This window comes from Cajanus cajan, chromosome 6 (assembly GCF_000230855.2).
Source record: "Cajanus cajan strain Asha chromosome 6, NIPB_CcT2T_4, whole genome shotgun sequence".
In the NCBI taxonomy this organism is placed as follows: domain Eukaryota; kingdom Viridiplantae; phylum Streptophyta; class Magnoliopsida; order Fabales; family Fabaceae; genus Cajanus; species Cajanus cajan.
In genome coordinates, this window is record NC_138522.1 from 12044507 (window position 1) to 12064437 (window position 19931).

Here is a 19931-nt window from a genome sequence, read left to right on the forward strand (position 1 = left end):
TAGTTATGTTGAAGTGTTGATATGTGGAATCAAGTTGAAATGATGTTTAGATGTATAGTTGCTATGTTGCATATTAAATTATTATGAGTTGTTTATTATCTCTAGCTTACCCTTGCATGTCTCCATGTGGTTTGGACTGCGATGATCATACGTGGTATGGGAGCAAGGTAGGGATAGGCTGGGAGGTAGCTACTAGAGGCCATAGGAGGTGCCTAAAGATGGATATTTTTTTGTAGGCTACCTTATAGTATCATATTTTCTTGTATATAACTAGTTGTTGTTTGTTGCTTGATTAGCAACTTGTGTTGTAAATATTTATTATACTATTTTAGTATATATTTGAGCAGTGTGTAGTGTTGTTCCGTAGTGTGACGGCCATGGTGGGTCGTTACACTTTTATAACTCCTAAGCTATCTTGAGTTGACATCAATGATGAGGAGATTGATTTTACATGCATGTAGAATTAAGAACATGCATTTGCACAAGTCTATATGTTATAATTGAGATTGATTAGATTGCATGAGTGTGGAGTTATTGATGTTATCAAGATGAATATTGTCTTGGATGTTTAATATGAATATAAATGCACATATGAAGCGTAACTATGATGTACGTCATTTTTAGAGCTATGCTTATGTCTCATATGTACTATACATGGATGAAATGTATTTTAGCTCCTTCTTTGTTGTTGTTTGTATTTGGGTTGATCACCATTTGAAGGCTTAGATCAAATACTAGATGAAAAGTTTAATGGAGGTGAAGCCTAGTACTTCAATGATTCTTTAGGATCTTACATGATAGTGTGATATTAGGACTAGATAATTTTATGTTTTTTTTAGTTTGATAGAGTTTATTCATTTTATGACTTTTGTGTCTTATTGAAATTAGGTAGACGAACATTTTATGCCTTATTTGAGAGTTTAGTCTTGTTTTAATTTAAGAATTTAATTTATGAAGGTTTTGTAAACTCTTTTACTACAATGAATAAGTTTAGTTTGTTTTATTAAAATATTTTTATCACAAACTTTTTTAATTATAATTTGAAGTAAAAGGGTGTCACAATCTATTTTTGAGCAAGTCTTCAACTTGTTTGCAAATTTGAGTTTGTAGCTCAAATAAGAATTTACTTTGAACCATCAATTTTATCTTTTTCTTTTATAATGTTCATTTTCAATGCAAATTCCACTAACAATAACATTAAAGCTCCACTTAAACTAGCCTTAATTATTCAACTAAATATAAGGGTATAAATGAAAAATAAATTACATAAATATGTATTGGAATTCTAAAAGAACCAAGGTTTTGTAACAAAACTAAAAACTAGAAAAACCAAAGTTTTAGAACAGAGGGGGTAATTTCAAATCATATATTACAACATCCAACATATTAGAAAGGATATCACAGAAAAAGTTTTTTTTCTTGACGTTAACATGTCAACATCAACAAATTCAAATATATGAACACAGTGAAAATAAAATTTTACATATGCACATTGAACTCTAACATAAGTTCCATGTATAAGTTCAAAAACATAACAAACCATTCAATAATATATTCTCTAAACCCATTACAATAAAAACTAGATGATAGCAAAATGCAAGCATCAATCAACACTAATTTTAAATTTATAAATTTCAGACACATTTTAACTTTCAACATATAAACAATCACACAAATGAGCTTAGCTCTCAATCAACACACATATCCATAATTAATAATTTCAAACTACAAATTTCAACATGTAGCATGTTAAAAAGGATCATATATAGAGCTTTTGCTCGATGTTGACAATCATCAATAAATTCACACATACAAATATTACTTTTTGGCCAAAATAAAAAATATAAATAAATTATATAAAAAATTAACCAAAATAGATCATTTGTACTAAGGTGTACATTGTTGTGTCACAAATTGCCACCTACATGTGGCGATATTAGAAAAAAAAAAGAATATGAAACCTAGATGTTAATTTCGTGTGACACCTTTTGTATAAATGCACACAAAATGCAAGGTATTAGGTTTAGTTGTGTTTCCTATACATTTGTCACTACTAATGTAGTTAACATAAGTATTATCAAAATTATACGGTAGACATTGACATCAAGGTAGATGATGTTGGTGGTGAGGACATTGACAAGAAACTAGTAAACATTTGAAAAATTTTAAGGAAAAAAATCAAACAACATTATTCATCCATTTAAGATTAGTAGTAAACAAAATAAGGACTCACTAAAATTTTTTTATGTAATTAATAGCGGTTATTTTCTGGTGGTTTCAATAAATCGCTAAAAAATGTTAAAATTCTACAGTTATTGTAACCTCTACAAAAAAAATAAATTTATGGCAATTTAAAATCGTCACAATGTTTAAATACCTATTTATAGCACTATCAAATCTTTATATCACCACGTGGCCAATTTAATTAAAATATTTTTTATTTTTGTTAAAAGAATAAAATAAAAAAAATGTTAAGAACTGAAATTCAAAACTCTCTCTTTCTCGCACTTCCGTGACTTTATGTGAAATGCTCCATATTGGAAACAAAGCTCTTTGATCTTCGCATTCATTGGATCACTTTTCTTCGATCATCTCTCTCTTCTTTCAGTGTTCCCCTATTAACTACAACTATTTTTCCACGCAAAAATCTTGTTCTAGTGTTCTCACGACCTATAATCCCTTAATCTTTTACTTTTATGCTTTGGTCATGATTTTCTTTTTCGTAGTTATAATTACTACTAGCAAGCAGCATATCAACTCAATAATAGACCAAATCTATTAAAATCTCCACCCAATCAACTAATGGCCAAAGTAGACCATCATATGCAACTAGCAAGATCATGAAAACTTAGTGGACTTGGTAGTCTAGAACTACTTTTAGGAGATAAAGACTTTTTATTTTTTATTTTGATCCTTGTAAACATGTTGCTGAAATGGTGAGCTTACTTTGAACCTCCCCACCAACCAAATTAAACCCACACCTTTTCCTTTGTTTTAAAAATAAGAGGATAAGAGAAATGTCATGATCAATACACTATTTTTTTTAACATATTGTTTAGGATTATTTTTACTCCAGAAAACATCAAATCTATCCATTCTTTGATTATAATGAGATTTGTTAAATTAGTTATTAGACCTTTCAATACTTTAAGGGTGTTCTTCACTTAGTTGGACTTGGAATTTATCTACCCTATTACTGGAACTAATTTAAATAATTTGAACCAGACTATATATATATATATATATATATATATTCTCAAATCCAAACCAAATAAAATCTAGTTAATAATAGATTAAAAAAATCAGCAAAAATTATTTAAAATTTTTATAATATTTCTATTTTTAAAATTTTAAAATGGAATTTTGATATGACTTTTGAATAATTGGTTTATATATCTATTTTTATATTTGTTTGCTCTTCACAAATCAATTTCTTATACTATTAATAAAATATCACTTCATGTGAATTTTATTATAAAGCATTTTTTAAATAATAAATGTTACTTTTTTATAAAGGAACATGAAAGAGGCTTCACAGCTTGGTCTTCAAGATCATTAAGTGGTTGTTGATCTTACTGTCATGGAAGGGGTGGTGGGTCCTCATGCGACTACTGGTTCTTATGATTTTGTTATCATGGAAGGAGTGATGGACCCTCAAGCTGTTGCTTGTCTTCACAATATAGTTGTCACGGAGGGGGTGGCATCCACTTCTCATATAAAGGTGAAGAAAGTTTGGCCAAGCATAATTGTTGTTGTTGCACTTGTTGAAGTTGCTTTGGATGAATCTCCGCAACATGATTGATGCTTGGTTGAAAGGTAAGGGTCTATTCTTTCTCTGGTCTTGGACTTATCTTCTTGTGATAAGCCTAGGCAAGATCTTTCTGTTGAGGATCCGGTGGTGCAACACAACTTGTAGGTAGTTTCTCGTCTTTAGGGTGATAGAGTTACAACTTAAAAAAAACATGATTCTATTTTTGAGAGGGTGCTCACTTAATCTAAAAAATGTAAGTTGCGAATGAAGCATAAGTTGGTAATGTATCAGCCCCCTCCCCCCTCTTTAGGGGTGGTCCTCAAAACTTTTCATAATGAAAGTTTTATCTTGGAATGCCAGAGGCTTGGCTAATGATGCCTACGGAGGGTTCTTATGAATATGTGTGTTACTCATAAGCTGAAGTTGGTTCTTTTTATAGAAACCATGGATTTTGTTTGAAAATTTTCTTAATGCTTTTTGGAAGACACTTGGTCTAAAGTTGGTGGATGTTAATGAAAAAGGCTCGATTACTCCTAATCTATGGTACTTGTTGAAGTTTAGCAGAAAACACACAAAAGGAGGTTGAATGTGTGTGTGAACGAAGGATTTTTAAAACCGTTTTTGAAAATAGATTCCTTTTCGTCCGATAGAAATATTATTTCGAACACTTAAAAATTGTGCAAAATTGGTTCAACAAAAGGTTTTGCGTCTGAAGGTTTATCGTCAGCCCAGAGAAAATGTTTCTTAAAATAAGTCAAGCAAGTGTATTTTTCGTTTGAAGATGGTTGTAGTGAAAAATAAGTAGTGGACAAAGTGTTCAATATCATATGAAAGTTAAATAAAATTGCATTTGAAAAATAGATAGACAAGGAAAAGAATTTTATACTGGTTCGCTCGACTTGAGCTACGTCAAGTCTCCTTCAACTGAAGGGTTCCACTAATCACAATGGATTACAAGTATTATCAACGACTTCTGGTTCGTCAAGTTCAGTCGTCAACGCTAGTATTCTTAAATCACTTCTGGTTCCCCGAGTATTATCAACCACTCCTGGTTCATCAACTTCACTCGTCAACGCTAGTATTTTTAAACCACTTCTGGTTCCTCGAGTATTGTCAACCACTCCTGGTTTTCCAAGTATTCTTTCACTAGCCTCTTCAGACTTTACAAATGATAGATGGTTTGAGTGTGTATATAACTCTCACAAAAAGGATAGGATGGTTTCTATACTCGCTAAGGTATACAACCTTAGTTTTACATAGATGTATTACTCTCACAGAGAGGATAGTTTCAACACTCACTAAGATAAGCTATCTTAGATCTACACAGATATGCAAGACTATACAAGAATATATGTAAGTTTGTTTTTGCTTATTGCTCGTTGCTTCTCTTCTCTATTTCTTCTCTTGTTTGGTCTTGATATTTATAGCCTTGTGATAAATCTGCCCGTTATTTGAATTTGAAAGTGTTCGTTGGAGCGGAGCTTCCCATTGGTGTAGATAGCAGTTTGTTCATGGCCATATGGATCTTTTCATTTAATGCATTTGATCTTGCATTAAATGTTTACTTGTCGAATCTGTGTTACTTGAAGTCTTTTACGTAATTTGTTTACCTTTATGTCTGACTTCAATCATAACTTAGGTATTTCTGTTCTCTTTCCGTCATTGTAGCTGTAGAAGCGTTGTCTATTTCTGAAAAGTAGGTGTACTTGCTCCGACACACGTAGCTTTGACTTGTGGATTCGCGTTTGCCTATTTTTCTTCTTTCTTTTCACAATATTGATGACTTCATGTGCTCTTCTTATGAGTGTAGACGATATATGATATCTCTCGTTGCGAATAATGGACTTCAGACGCTTTTCAATATTCTTCGTCTGCGTTTGGTAATGCATTTGAAATTTGATAGACTTTGACTTTCCTTACGTCTGGTTTGTCTTTTCCTTTCGTCTGGTCAGTTGTGAAGATGGAATACTTTAATTTCGTCTAGAATGTTTCTTCGTCTTGTATTATCCATCATCTGATACTGTTATTGACCTTTGATTGGTAGTACACTTTGTCTTGTATATATTGCATTTTCGTTTGACTTTCTAATCGTCTGATGTTGTGTACAGCTCAGTCAGGCTTTGTTTGATTTGATCATAGTATGTGTAATGATGCGTACTTCATCCTTCAGTTTTTCTTGTACTTATATTTATCTGAAACACTAGTACACATGTTAGAAATAATAATATATATTATATTTGTCATGTTCAAAACCTTGTTGGGAATTTCTTCGTCTAACTTAACACTTGTGTTCCTTTTCCTTTTCATTGATCGTTTTCTTTATTTCTTCTCAATTGGTTACTTTCTCTATTATGGTGCAACAAAAGACTTTTTATGTTGTTGTAGTTTATGGGTCCACTTTGTACATAAAGAGGAGGCAATTGTGGAAAGATTTGTTGTCTATACAACACCTTCATGATGGTTCTTGGTTGTTTGTTGGTGATTTTAATGTAGTTCTTGGGGCACATGAGATGCGACACAATAACCTTTCTTTGGCTTCTTCTTATTTTGACTTTGCGGATTGGACTATGACTTCTCAACTAGTTCATATTTCATTTAAGAGGGTGGAGTTTACTTGGTGTAATGGTAGGGTCGGCTCTCATCATATTGAGATGCGGTTCGACAAAGATGTATGTAATATAGTGTGCTTGGATGCTTGGGACTTCATTCATGTTGCATGTTGGTTCGTAGTTGTTCGAATCATCACCCCTATTGGTCTCTTTTTCTAATAGGGAGTGTTCACCCCCTGGTTCATTTAAATTTTTGGTGATGTGGTTGGACCATCTAGATTGTCATAGGCTTGTTGTTGAAGTTTGGCAAAATGAGGTATTTTGTTGTCCCATGACCATTCTTAACCAGAAGTTAAAGAATTTAAAGCTTGCTTTAAAGTTTTGGAATAGGGATGTGTTTGAGAATGTCCATCATAATGAAGAGCTTGCTAAAAAGAATCTTAATGACATTCAGTTATTGCATGCTAGCTTTGAGGCTTGCTTTGAAGTTGAAACTAAAGCTTAATTAGCCCTCCAATAGGCTCTAGCTTTTGAGGAGTCTTTTTGGAAGGAGAAGTCACGCTTGGGTTGGTTTATTGGTAGAGATCTTAATACAACTTTTTTTCCATAAAATGGTCACATATATGTAGACCCCTAAAATTGTCCGGGTCGGAAATAAGACTCAAAGACTCTCGAAGACCGAAGGAAAGTCAGCCGAAAGGACTCCTGGAAGACCCTAGGATGATTCTTTGTAGGTCTAGAAGTCTTAGAGTAGCTTAGAATAAGGGTGTGTGAGGATTGGAGCTCAATACGCCCTCCTAGAGGTTCAGTACGGCTGTACTGAGCCATTTGAACTACAATACGGCCATAATGAAATCAATACGGCCGTATTGAAGTTTTTGAACTTCAGTACGGCCGTACTGAATTCAGTACGGCCGTACTGTAGTTCAAAAACTCAGTACGGCCGTATTGACTCCTTAGGCCGTACTGCGCCTCAATCCTATAAATAGGACGTCATTGGCTCGTCCTTCCACACATTTGGAGCATTTCTCCACCCTCTGGCTGAGTATTCTTGGGTTTTTGAGCTATTCTCTGCCCTAGAAATCTCTCCGAGAGCTGATCCGACTAAGTTCTTGAGTTCACGAGCCTTTAGCTTGAGACTCGAACAAGTCGAAGGGAAATCTCTTTGATTTCCATAGTTAATATTTATTTTTAGGGAAAGGAGCGAGCGAATGTGTAGTGGGAAGGAGCGCCAAAAAGCCTCCTAACTCCTTTTTGAATATATAAAAGCCCGCTTCGAAGGTTTCTTTCCAAATCCTTTCTTTTACCGCTTTCATTTATCGCTTTTTGATTGTTGCATTGCACGTTTAAAGCTTTCATCATGTAGATAGTTTACTTATAATCGTTCTAATAAATAGGGGTAGTTTAGTAATTTTACGCTATTATTTATGAAATAATCCGTCATAGGGAACCCGAAAGGGGCGTTGTGGGGTGCTAACACCTTCCCCACACGTAATCGACTCCCTTACCCAACTCTGGTTGTAATGGCCAAAGTTGATTTGCGAAAATCAATTGCCTTATGTCTTTTTCCAATGTTTTGAGTAAAACATTGGTGGCGACTCCAAGAACCCCTTTTTGCGAAAACCACTAATCCATGATGGGTCCCGTTTGGGATTAACACGGATTGGTGAGAATCATTTAACAAAATTGTTAGTTCGATGAGGTCTCAGTTTGAGAATAAGTCGTTCTAACAATCCATCATTTTTCAAAACAAAAAAAGAGTCCAACCATTGTCGCGAATGCCAATGTCCGTTTCGGCGGGTGGTGATAGATGGCGACTCCACTGGGGAAGCCTCAAGAGTCAGTCCCATTTAGTGATGGATTATTTCTAAAATGATAGTTTAAAATTACTTCATTACCCCTCGCTTGTATGATAATATGTTTTACCTAATTGGCTTTAATAACTGTTGGGTGTTTAAATTTTCGCAATTGTTTGAAATATAAACTGCACACGAACCTTGGCACACAACAGTTCCCTCTATACCCGGAGGCATGAGTGGAAAGCCATAGGGAGTGGATGCTAGTACGGCCGGTTGTCGAATGGGTCTATAGGTGCCCGTAGACCGTTGCCGGAAAGCATCACTCAAGGTGAAAACCATGAACTCAAGTCCGATAGTGCGTTGGAGCTTTCCATCGACTTACGACGAAAGGGATTGGGTCCCTATAATGGGGGCACCTTGGGGGCCTTAGACCGGTGAGAACAGTTAGAACCTCCTTGAATATGCACTTGTCTGCAGGATACCCCTACCTCGTGATTCGCTCGTGACTGTTCGTGGATGAGTGAATTGTTTGTGCATTGTTTATGTGACATTGTTTGAGCATACATTGCATTCTTTAAACATACAACATTCCCCTTTTAGAATAAGAATAAATAGGAATAAGAATCTTCCATTACATGGTGTTAACATCTACCCTCATCACATTCATGTAGGTAGTTTCCCTTTTCACCCAAAAAATACAAAAAACAAAATACCCAAAAAAAAAAAAGTTATTTATCCAAACCAAGCAATATCATGCATCATCTTAGGAGCATCCTGAAAACATGATAATGCTTAGTTGAATAAACACAATGCATGCATATTCAACGCCATCATCTCATATCATGCATTCTTATCGAAGATCATGGAGGGATCTAGGGGAGTGCAAGGGCAGTTGAAGAAAGTGGACTTCTTGTTATACCGTGCCGAGAGGTTGGACCACCTCTGTTCTTTGATGCCACATGAGGCTCGTGTTGAGTTCGAGAAATCATATGGACGAGTCCTCGATTTGATGAAGATATGTGTGGATCCGGCCTTTTTGAGAGCATTGGTTCACTTTTGGAGTCTCGATCTGCATTGCTTCGAGTTCCCCCAGTTTGACTTAGTTCCTACTCTCTAGGAGTACGAGCTCATGCTGCGATGGCCCAAATCAGCAGGAGTCTATGTTTTTCATGGTAATTATGTGGCCGTGGAGAGGGTCGCTACTCAAGTCAAACTACCATCACGATCATCTGCCTTAGTGGGGAACGGCAGTATCAAAGGTTGGAAGCTCGCTATGATTGAGGATCACCTTTCTTCCTTAGCTGGTGAGGGAGATTGGTTAGCTTTCAACAAGACTCTAGCGTTAGCCGTGTTTGGGACAGTCTTATTCCCCTTTCACGCTAACACAGTGGACCATGCCGCTATGGATGCTTTCTTCGCATGGGACGTGCACATGAAGAGTCCCGTGCCTGCCATTCTTGCCGACACCTTGCTTTCTGTCAACATATCTCAGCAGAAGCAAGGGAAGATTATCCGATGCTGCACCTCCTTGTTATATGTGTGGAGCATCACACACTTCTACGCCTCTAGTCATATGGGGACTTTCCCCGATCCGTTGAGGAGCTTTTCGAAGATCCCCGTATGCCACCGTTATGCTTCCGAATGGAAGGAAGAGATGGAACAGTGGAGCATCGAGCACTTCACATGGGTTTGTCCTTGGTTCCGTCCGAGCAACGTATTGATGAGATGCGGCAGTTACCCAAGCGTACCTTTGATGGGCCTCAGAGGTTGCATAGCTTATTCACCTAGATTGGCTATGAGGCAACTTATGAGGACTCAGATTGTTCCAACTAAAGAGGAGCTTGGAGGATTGTGTTTCTCCTTTGATTCCGAGCATCAAAGGGACATGCACGTTGTCGTTAGAACATGGGAGAGACCAATCTACGAGGGAGATCGAGAGCTTGGAAAGCCTCGGGTATCCGTCTCCATTGACTACGAGACTTGGAGGAGCGAGAGGGGAGTGCCCCAACCATCCACCTCTTGCGCAACCGCATTCACGAGGAGGTTGCTGCAAGAACAAGTCGATGCCTTGACCAAGAAGCTGGAAATCAAGGGAGCTCAGATGAGAGTTCTTGAGGAGAAAAGCGAAGAATTCAGTTTCGCCATTGACGGTCTACAAAGGCAGTGCAAGAAAAAAGACCATGAGATAGAGCGGCTCAAGGACGAGTGTGCTAACCTTAATGAGAAGGCTATTCGGGCATCCAAAATGCCAAAGGTCGAACCGAGTAGTCAACTCCGAGATGTCGACGCAAAGATAGCACGCCTTGAAGCCGAGTACGCAAGGCAGGCACAGTTGATCAAGGATATGCAAGATGATCTACTCTTGACTCGATCCGATGCGCAGCAATGGCGGGAAGTTGCTCAACAACAAACCGCAAGCCTTTCCGATTTTCGCAAGAAGGAAAGGGAAGGATTAACACATATGGCTAAGCTCCGAGAGGAGAAGGATCGAGCCGAAGACGAGCTTAATGAGCTGCAAGCCATGATCAACTACTATATTCAAAAGGCGAAGGACGCTCAAAAGATTAGTGATAATATGAGCCAAGCGGTCCATACGCAAGCCGAAGCAATGGCCCGTCATGTAGAGGAAGCCGAAGTTGAATGGAGAAGAAACATGAACCCGCCTGTGGGTTCCTATCGGCTTTTCTCATTTTGTAAAAATTTGCTTCGAAGCATTGTATAATGAGTTGTACACTTTCTTTGATTAATAAATCGAATTTTTGAGATCTATGAAATCTTTCAATTGCCTTTGCATTTCATAGTCATTCATTTGCATACATCTCTCCTAGTAATTCATTAATAACATTAATAGAAAGAAAGGATTAATCGATGCGTATGTTCAGAATGGATCGCACGCCGTTTCTTATTAAGTGTAAGCCAACAACCGCGCCAAGCGAACGCACATCAACTCCGTTGTTGGTAATCAAGACGAATAAAGGGGAAGGTCCGACACCGTTGAAGATCACTGCTCCAAGACCTTTTCCCTACGAATCGAATAAAGCTGTGCCATGGATATACGACATCCATTCTTCTGCCGACAGCGATATCTCTAACATCGCTGGACTTGGGGGCATGACTAGGAGTGGCAGGATCTACACTCCCAAAGATCTTCATGATAAAGCTCCCAAGAATAAAGGAAAGGAAAAAGAAAAAGAGAAAACCGAGGAAAATAAAGAATCCGAGGAGGAGACTGACGAGCTGTTAAAATATATCCGACAGAGCGAGTACTCCATCGTGGATCAACTTCATAGGACGCCAGCAAAGATTACTCTGTTGTCGTTGATCCTAAGCTCCGAACCGTATCGGCAAGCTCTGTTGAAAGTCTTGAACGAGGCGTACGTGTCGCACACTATATCCCAAGACAAGTTTGAGGGGATTGTTAGTCACATCACGGCTAATGATCACCTCACTTTCACCGATGAAGAAATCCCCGCTGAGGGACCGAATCACAACAAGCCCTTGCACATCTCTGTAAAGTGCAAGGAATATCACATCGCTAAAGTCTTGGTGGATAATGGATCTTCCTTGAATGTGATGCCAAAAAGAACGTTTGATCAAGTGGCAATCAAGGGAATCCAAATGCGCCCGAGCAACATGATCGTACGAGCTTTCGACGGTTCTAAAAGAGAAGTGGTGGGAGAAATCAATCTTCCAATCCAAATTGGACCCACCATCTTTAATGTCGAATTTCAAGTGATGGATATTACTCCCGCGTACAGTTGTCTCCTCGGCCGACCTTGGATTCATGATGCGAAAGCTGTTCCCTCTACGCTCCACCAGAAAGTCAAATTCATAGTGGGTGACAAGCTGGTGACCGTACAAGCCGAAGATGACATACTCATCAGCAAGCCATCTGCCATACCTTACGTGGATGCAGCAGAGGAAGCTCTAGAGACCGCCTTCCAAGCATTGGAGATTGCCAATGTCGAAACGTTTCCCCGAGAAATGAAGAAGGTAGCCTACATGCTCACCAAGAACGGATACTTGCCTGGACAAGGACTTGGCAAGGATTCCCAAGGAATTCCCGAGCTACCCATTATTAAGGATAATCCGGGGAAACAAGGGTTAGGATACAACCCTAATAAAGATCAAAGGACGAAGAGGAACCAAGATCCTTCTCGACGTTCTTTAAGCCAGATCTTTAGGAAGGTCGGTTCACAAGCGTCAAGGCCGGTCGTCGTCGTCAAGTGCTCTTCTTCTTCCGATAGGGATGTATAGACCTGATGACTGTTAGAGATCACTCCTCGGGGACAGCCCGACCCCCGAGCCTCGATAGGGCACATGTTTCCGCTAGAATTATAATAAAATCGTTCTTTATTAGTTCTTATTGCTTCTTTTCTTGCTTGCAATAAATTTCTAGACCACATTATTTTTAACCCTGTTTGAATAAGCATGAATGAGGTTAAAATCGTCTTAATAACAATAAACCCGCATCATTTTTATGTGGAAGTGTGTGTGACAACTTGGAGCACCTTTCCTTGGCCTCGACAAGTGCCATCATGGATAAAAAAGAAAATCCTTTAAGGAAAAAATCCTAAAAACAAAAAAAGCTCGGCAGGAAACCCAAAAAGGGGGCTGCGCAAAAATAAGAGCAAAGAATCCGCTAGGAATCCCACGAAAGGGTGACCTAGGCAAAAATTAGGGTTGCAAAAATGAACAAAAACAAAGATCCGCTGAGACGCCACAAAGGGGTGTTTTAGGCAAAAATAAGGACAATCAAAAAGCAAAAGAAATCCATGATGGTACCATGAGCTGAATTCAAAAAGAAAGGTTCAAGGGAAACTATCTAAGTTGTCGAATCACAACGTCAATAACAAGACTTTCTTAACTTCATAAGTGTTTAATCAAACAAGCCTAAACACATGAGCCTACCTTGGCCAGCCATTCTTACAAAAACCGTTTTCAAAACAATAATAATCCCCTCTAAAACACAAACTTTTGAACAAAAATATCTTTCCTTTCTTTTCTCTTGTCCCAAACGATTTTAGAATAATCTAGTGGAAACATGGAGATATAGTGGTCAATAGGAAGGTTGATACGTCTTCTAAAGGAAGGGAAGGATCACTGGGTTGATGACACCAATCTCGATATAACACGCATCATTCCTCGGTTACAGAAATCGGCAGCGCACAGCCCGTCTAGAGGAATGGCAAAAATCCAAGCAAAGAAACGCATCGGTTAATTCTTTTGAAAAATAAATCAAATAGAATTAGGTACATCATACCGCATACATGCATACAGATGATAGGTGTACTGGAAGATCACTTATTCTCTGTTTATTGAAAAAAAAATAAAAATGAATGAACTTCAGAAAAAACAATGCGTCCGTACCATGTTCAGTACGCCCGTACTAAAATTAGGGTTATGAACAAATTTTCAACTCAATACGGGCGTACTGAAATGAATACGGCCGTATTGGCCATAACGTCCACACCAATACGGGCGTATTGAATTCAATACAGCCCGTATTGGCCCATTCTTTTGTACATCAACAGTAAGATCAGTACGGCCGTACTGAATTCAGTACGGGCCGTACTGACCTAATTTTTTCTATAAATACGTCCCTCCTCCTCTCATTCATCACAACATCTTCATTCCTCTGCATACTTTATCTGTGAGTGTGTTTGAGATCCCTCCGATTCCGAAAAAATGGCCGAGTCTTCAAGGAAGAGGCAGAAGGTCCCTGCGCAACTTGAAATGACCGCGCGACACCAAGAGAGGTTGGATTTCCTCGAGTCATTCGTCTTCCAGCCGTCGAGGGTGCTCGACTTCAGCATCCTTCGGGCAATGGAATGGGAAGATGAGGTCAGAGACTACATCGATGCCATAGGATGGGGGTTCCTCCTTGATCCCCACCCTAAGATCTATCCGACCGCGACAAAGGAATTTCTGGCTACCGTCGGTGTCACAGAGTCGACGAACAGCTACGGCGCAACGATCTACTTTGTAGACTTCTGGATGAAGGGAGGATACCGCTCCCTGACACTGGATGAATTCAACGTCCAGGCTGGTTTCTTTCGGCGAGCCGATCAGTTGGAATATCGGGACGCCGTCTGTGAGTGCCCTGATAATCTGACCCCGACCGAGATGTGGAGAGAGGTCACGGGTCAGAGGGATTATCACGCTGGAGTAAAGGGTACCCGGCTCCCGACTGCGCTCCGGATTTGCCACAAGCTGATCACTGGCTCCATCCACGCCAGACTGAAGAGTCCATAGTCAGTAACGCGGCAGGATCTGCTAGCTCTTTACTGCATGGCCACCAGGCAGAAGGCCAACCCCGGATTCTTTTTTCTCGAGCATATAAAGAATCTGGGGGCAAGAGAGGGCAGCGACGCTCGGCGAGGATACATTTTGGTCTCTACGTTTCTTTCACGACTCGCCGAGACTTGGGGGTGCCCTGATGGCGTAGATGCGGGGGAGTTGGCGCCCAAGCCTATCAATGCTGCCACCCTGCTCAATATGAAGATCATTGCTAAGGCAGGGAGGCAATATGTACGTGCGACCACCCACAACACCTTCAGTGAGCTTTTCGAGAACATCGAGCTCCCGGGTGAAGGGGACCCGCAGACAGAGGTCGACACCTCGCAGCAAGACAGGGCCTACTTTAATGCTCGTTTCGACGCGTTGCAGCAGAGCATCGACGCCTGATTCGACAATGCGCAGCACAGCATTGACGCCCTGAGACAGGATTTTGACAACCTGTCAGTCTGGCTGCATCGTCGCTTCCCAGACCCTCCACAGGATCCGCCGGCAGAGGAATGAAGACCGATCATTTGCTGTGCTTTCCTGCTTTTTGTTTATTTTGATTGATCGGGCTGTGCCACACTCTTTTTATCATCATTGTACAAATTTCATTCCGTTTGATTAATGAAATTTTCCACTTTCGAGTTCAAAATTCTTTAGCACTTTAATTTCTGTACAGAAAAAGCCGAAAAAGCCAAAATCGACAAAAAAGGCAAAAAATTCAGAAAATCCAACAATCGTACAGAATAACTGAGCCTGGAGAGGCTTGCCGAAATAATACTCCCCAGAGACATCTCAGCTTGCACTCTTGGGCCGAATTCCCAGTGAAAGCTATCAGAGCAAGATCAGCAAGATTCCCCAATGGAAGCATGATCATCCAAACAAAATATCCGAGTCAAAGGACTTAGAATTCCTCAGTGGAAGATAGCTTTCCAACTCGAGCGAAGATTGAAGCTAAGCCTGAAGAGGCTTTCTAAATAATACTCTGGGATACATAAGATCCTCAATCGCCATTCGCCTACTCAGAGGCACTCCTTCAAAAAGAGAAAATCCGAAAAGATCAATAACCATTCCCCAAGCGGAATTCGGTATTCAGCTAAACACCGAACGTCAAGATAATCCGCCTAACAGAAGAGGCCAATCAAGATCAATACGACAGAATCCCCCAGCGGATAACAGCCTACGCAGAGGCAACAAAACCAGAAAATCAAAAAAGTCACCCGAATAAGGATAACCGGGATACTCCACCAACGTCGAAAGGACGTCAGCCAATCATAAGGCATCGCTCACCTCAGAAAGAGCATCTTTGTGTCTGCATCCCCAAGGAATCAGAATTTCCCCAGTGGGCACCAACTACGCAATGGAAAGTTGGGACACAAGAACCTATGAGTAACTGCACATCCCCTAGACGGATCCCTGCGTTATCCAGCCCTCAGCGGCACCAAAATCAAAAACAACCGTCGAAGCAGCATCGTGGACTGTGGAAATCCCTGGAGAGGGCAAACTCACGCTACCAAAGTGACCAGAAGCACGGAGGTATGCAACCCTGGAGAGGGCAAACTCACGCTACCGAGGTCGTCAGAAACACCAAGGTATGCACGAGCCTGGAGAGGCGACGACTAATACTCAGCTACCGACATCGTCAGAAACACGGAGGTATGCAGCTGCCAACGTCGTCAGAAACACGGAGGCATGCAGACCCTGGAGAGGGCAAACTCACGCTACCGAGGTCGTCAGAAACACCGAGGTATGCACGAGCCTAGAGAGGCGATGACTAATACTCAGCTACCGACGTCGTCAGAAACACGGAGGTATGCAGCTGCCAACGTCGTCAGAAACACGGAGGCATGCAGACCCTGGAGAGGGCAAACTCACGCTACCGAGGTCGTCAGAAACACCGAGGTATGCACGAGCCTGGAGAGGCGACGACTAATACTCACCCTGGAGAGGGCAAACTCAACCTGGAGAGGCTACTCAACAATTTTCCCACCTGAAGACACTACAAGTCGGAAGGATGGCTTACTCCCCGGACAATTGGGTCAACTCCTTTACTTGTCAACCGGTACACCAAAAAAAGCCGTTCGACTAAGTAAAGGGGGGGCAGCTGTAGACCCCTAAAATTATCCGGGTCGGAAATAAGACTCAAAGACTCTCGAAGACCGAAGGAAAGTCAGCCGGAAGGACTCCTGGAAGACCCTAGGATGATTCTTTGTAGGTCTAGAAGTCTTAGAGTAGCTTAGAATAAGGGTGTGTGAGGATTGGAGCTCAATACGCCCTCCTAGAGGTTCAGTACGGCCGTACTGAGCCATTTGAGCTACAATACGGCCATAATGAAATCAATACGGCCGTACTGAAGTTTTTGAACTTCAGTACGGCCGTACTGAATTCAGTACGGCCGTACTGTAGTTCAAAAACTCAGTACGGGCCGTATTGACTCCTTAGGTCGTACTGCGCCTCAATCCTATAAATAGGACGTCATTGGCTCTTCCTTCCACACATTTGGAGCATTTCTCCACCCTCTGGCTGAGTATTCTTGGGTTTTTGAGCTATTCTCTGCCCTAGAAATCTCTCCGAGAGCTGATCCGACTAAGTTCTTGAGTTCACGAGCCTTTAGCTTGAGACTCGAACAAGTTGAAGGGAAATCTCTTTGATTTCCATAGTTAATATTTATTTTTAGGGAAAGGAGCGAGCGAACGTGTAGTGGGAAAGAGCGCCAAAAAGCCTCCTAACTCCTTTTTGAATATATAAAAGCCCGCTTCGAAGGTTTCTTTCCAAATCCTTTCTTTTACCGCTTTCATTTATCGCTTTTTGATTGTTGCATTGCACGTTTAAAGCTTTCATCATGTAGATAGTTTACTTATAATCGTTCTAATAAATAGGGGTAGTTTAGTAATTTTACGCTATTATTTATGAAATAATCCGTCATAGGGAACCCGAAAGGGGCGTTGTGGGGTGCTAACACCTTCCCCACACGTAATCGACTCCCTTACCCAACTCTGGTTGTAATGGCCAAAGTTGATTTGCGAAAATCAATTGCCTTATATCTTTTTCCAATGTTTTGAGTAAAACATTGGTGGCGACTCCAAGAACCCCTTTTTGCGAAAACCACTAATCCATGGAGGGTCCCGTTTGGGATTAACACGGATTGGTGAGAATCATTTAACAAAATTGTTAGTTCGATGAGGTCTCAGTTTGAGAATAAGTCGTTCTAACAATCCATCATTTTTCAAAACAAAAAAAGAGTCCAACCATCGTCGCGAATGCCAATGTCCGTTTCGGCGAGTGGCGACAATATAGACGAGTAATGAGATGGAGATCGCATTCTGACATCTGCAAAGGACCTATCATGTTTTGTGGTTTTTTTCATCTCTATATGCTTTGAGCACAATCATTCTATCTTTGGTTTATGTGGATGATAACTTAATGCTCATCAATGTCCCTTTGAGGGAGGAGGTGAAAGACGTTGTTTTCACCATGAAGAGTTCTAACACTCCAGGTCCATATGTTTTTGGGACTGTTTTTACCATGTATTTTGGGATATCATCGTCAATGATGTTTTTAATTTTCTCTTGCAATTTTTTCAACAAAAATCGATTCTACCTAGGCTCAATTTTAAGTGGTGACCCTCATTCCTAAATTCCTTGAGGTTTATAGGGTAGAGAAGTATAGACCTATTGCTCTAGCAAATTTCCAATTAAAATTATTATTAAAGTTTTAGCTAATCGTCTATTAGTTATTGCCCCCAAGATAATTTCCAATCATTAGAGAGGTTTCATAAAGGGTCATCATATTGTTGATTTTATTTGTCTTGTCTTAGAAGCCATTATCATGTTAGATCGAAAGACTTTTGGTGGTAATTTGGCCATAAAGTTTGATATTAAAAAGGCTTTTGATACTTTGGTTTGGGAGTTTCTTTTATCAATGCTGAAGGTGTTTGGGTTGCATGATATTTTTTTGTAAATGGATTCATACTATTTTGTTGTCTGCTTGGTTATCCTTTAGTATGAACGGGTCCTTAGTACGTTACATGGCTTGTAAATGGGGAGTGCAACAAGGTGATCCATTGTCTCCTTTATTGTTTTGTCTGGCTGAAGATGTTTTAAGTAAGGGGATCTCTTACTTGGTTGATCAAAATCTACTTACTCCTCTGGCTAGTCCAAAAGGTTTCATTACTCCTCATGCGCTTTATATAGATGACATTTTGGTATTTTGCTGGGGCACTACTTTTAATTTTAGAAACTTAATGAGTTTAGTTAAAAAAATATGGGGAAGTCTCTAGGAAGCATATTAGCTTGGAGAAATGTAGATTCTATCTTGGTGCTCTTTTCTTTACTAGAGTCACTTAGGTTCGTGATATTCTAGGTTTTGCTTCTGTTGTTTGCCATTTGTCTACTTAGGTGCTCCTTTTTTTTAAAGGCAAGCCTTGGGCATGTTTTTTACAAGGTGTCGTAGATAAAATGAAATCTAAGTTGTCATCTTGGAAAGGGCTACTATTATCTATTACGAATAGAATGCAGTTAATTAATCATGTGGTGTCTTGCATCTTATTGTACAACTTTCAAGTTTACTCTTGGCCTAAAGCTCTTCTTAGGATTTTGGATTAGGAATTTTATTTGGTTTGGAGATATTGATTCAAGGAAATTGGTCACTGTGGCTTGGAAAAAGGTTTATTGTCCTTTTTAGGAGGGTGGTCTTGCTTTGCATTCCTTTGTAGTTCTAAATGAAGCTGCTTCATTGCGTCTAGCTTGGAATTTTGTACACTCCCATGTTCACTAGGCTTCTTTAATGAGAGTTTAATTTTTGTCTCATGGTCTCCTAATGGTTAGTTATAAAGCATTGTCTATCTGGCCTGCCGTCTTCTCTCGTTAGCATACTGCGAAAACTAACATGGCCTGAGTTTTAGAAAATGGCTATTCTATTAATTTTTGGACTGATGTTTGGTGCATGGATACCTCGATTACTAATGACTTACAAATTTCAGATAGTCTTCAATTGTCTTTGAAAGCTTCTAAAAGAAGTTCATGTTCCTGGTGGCCTTGATCTTAATCAACCTGTATGGCGCCCAACAAGCTTTGGTACCCTTTCTTTGAGAAAGGCATACATTTACGTTCTTCCTCCTGATTCCACAGTTGCATGGGCTAAGTGCTTATGGTCTAACGCTATCCCTCATTCACACTCGTGTTTAGTTTGGAGGCTTTTGTATAATTGACTTCCTATTGATGATCAACTACGTGCTAAAGGTGTGGCCTTGGCATCGGTTTGTGGTCTTTGTGGATTATCTAAAGAATCATTGGAGCATCTTTTTCTGACATGTGACTTTACTCATTCATTATGGACTTGGTTGCAACATGTTTTGAACTTGCATTTGGATTTGTCATCTATAACCTCTCTATTCTTGATTCTTAACAAGGGATGGAGTTCTCAGGTGGAAGATGTTATACTTTTTGTCTTGACTCATGTTTTATGGGTGATCTGGCTATCAAGAAATAACTTGCGTTATAAAAATATTAGAATTCCTTCTCTTTCTACGATTTCTATGGTAATTTCGGA

At 39.8% G+C, this 19931-nt stretch overlaps 1 protein-coding gene across 1 annotated transcript; it reads left to right on the forward strand.

Annotated features, from left to right (window-relative positions):
• The first annotated feature begins 6102 nt into the window (after positions 1-6102).
• LOC145958561 (uncharacterized) lies at positions 6103-6805 on the forward strand. Its single transcript, XM_083076067.1, has 2 exons — positions 6103-6469; positions 6579-6805. The coding sequence occupies exons 1-2, from the start codon at positions 6103-6105 to the stop codon at positions 6803-6805; spliced, it is 594 nt and encodes a 197-aa protein (XP_082932193.1).
• The last annotated feature ends 13126 nt before the right edge of the window (positions 6806-19931 follow it).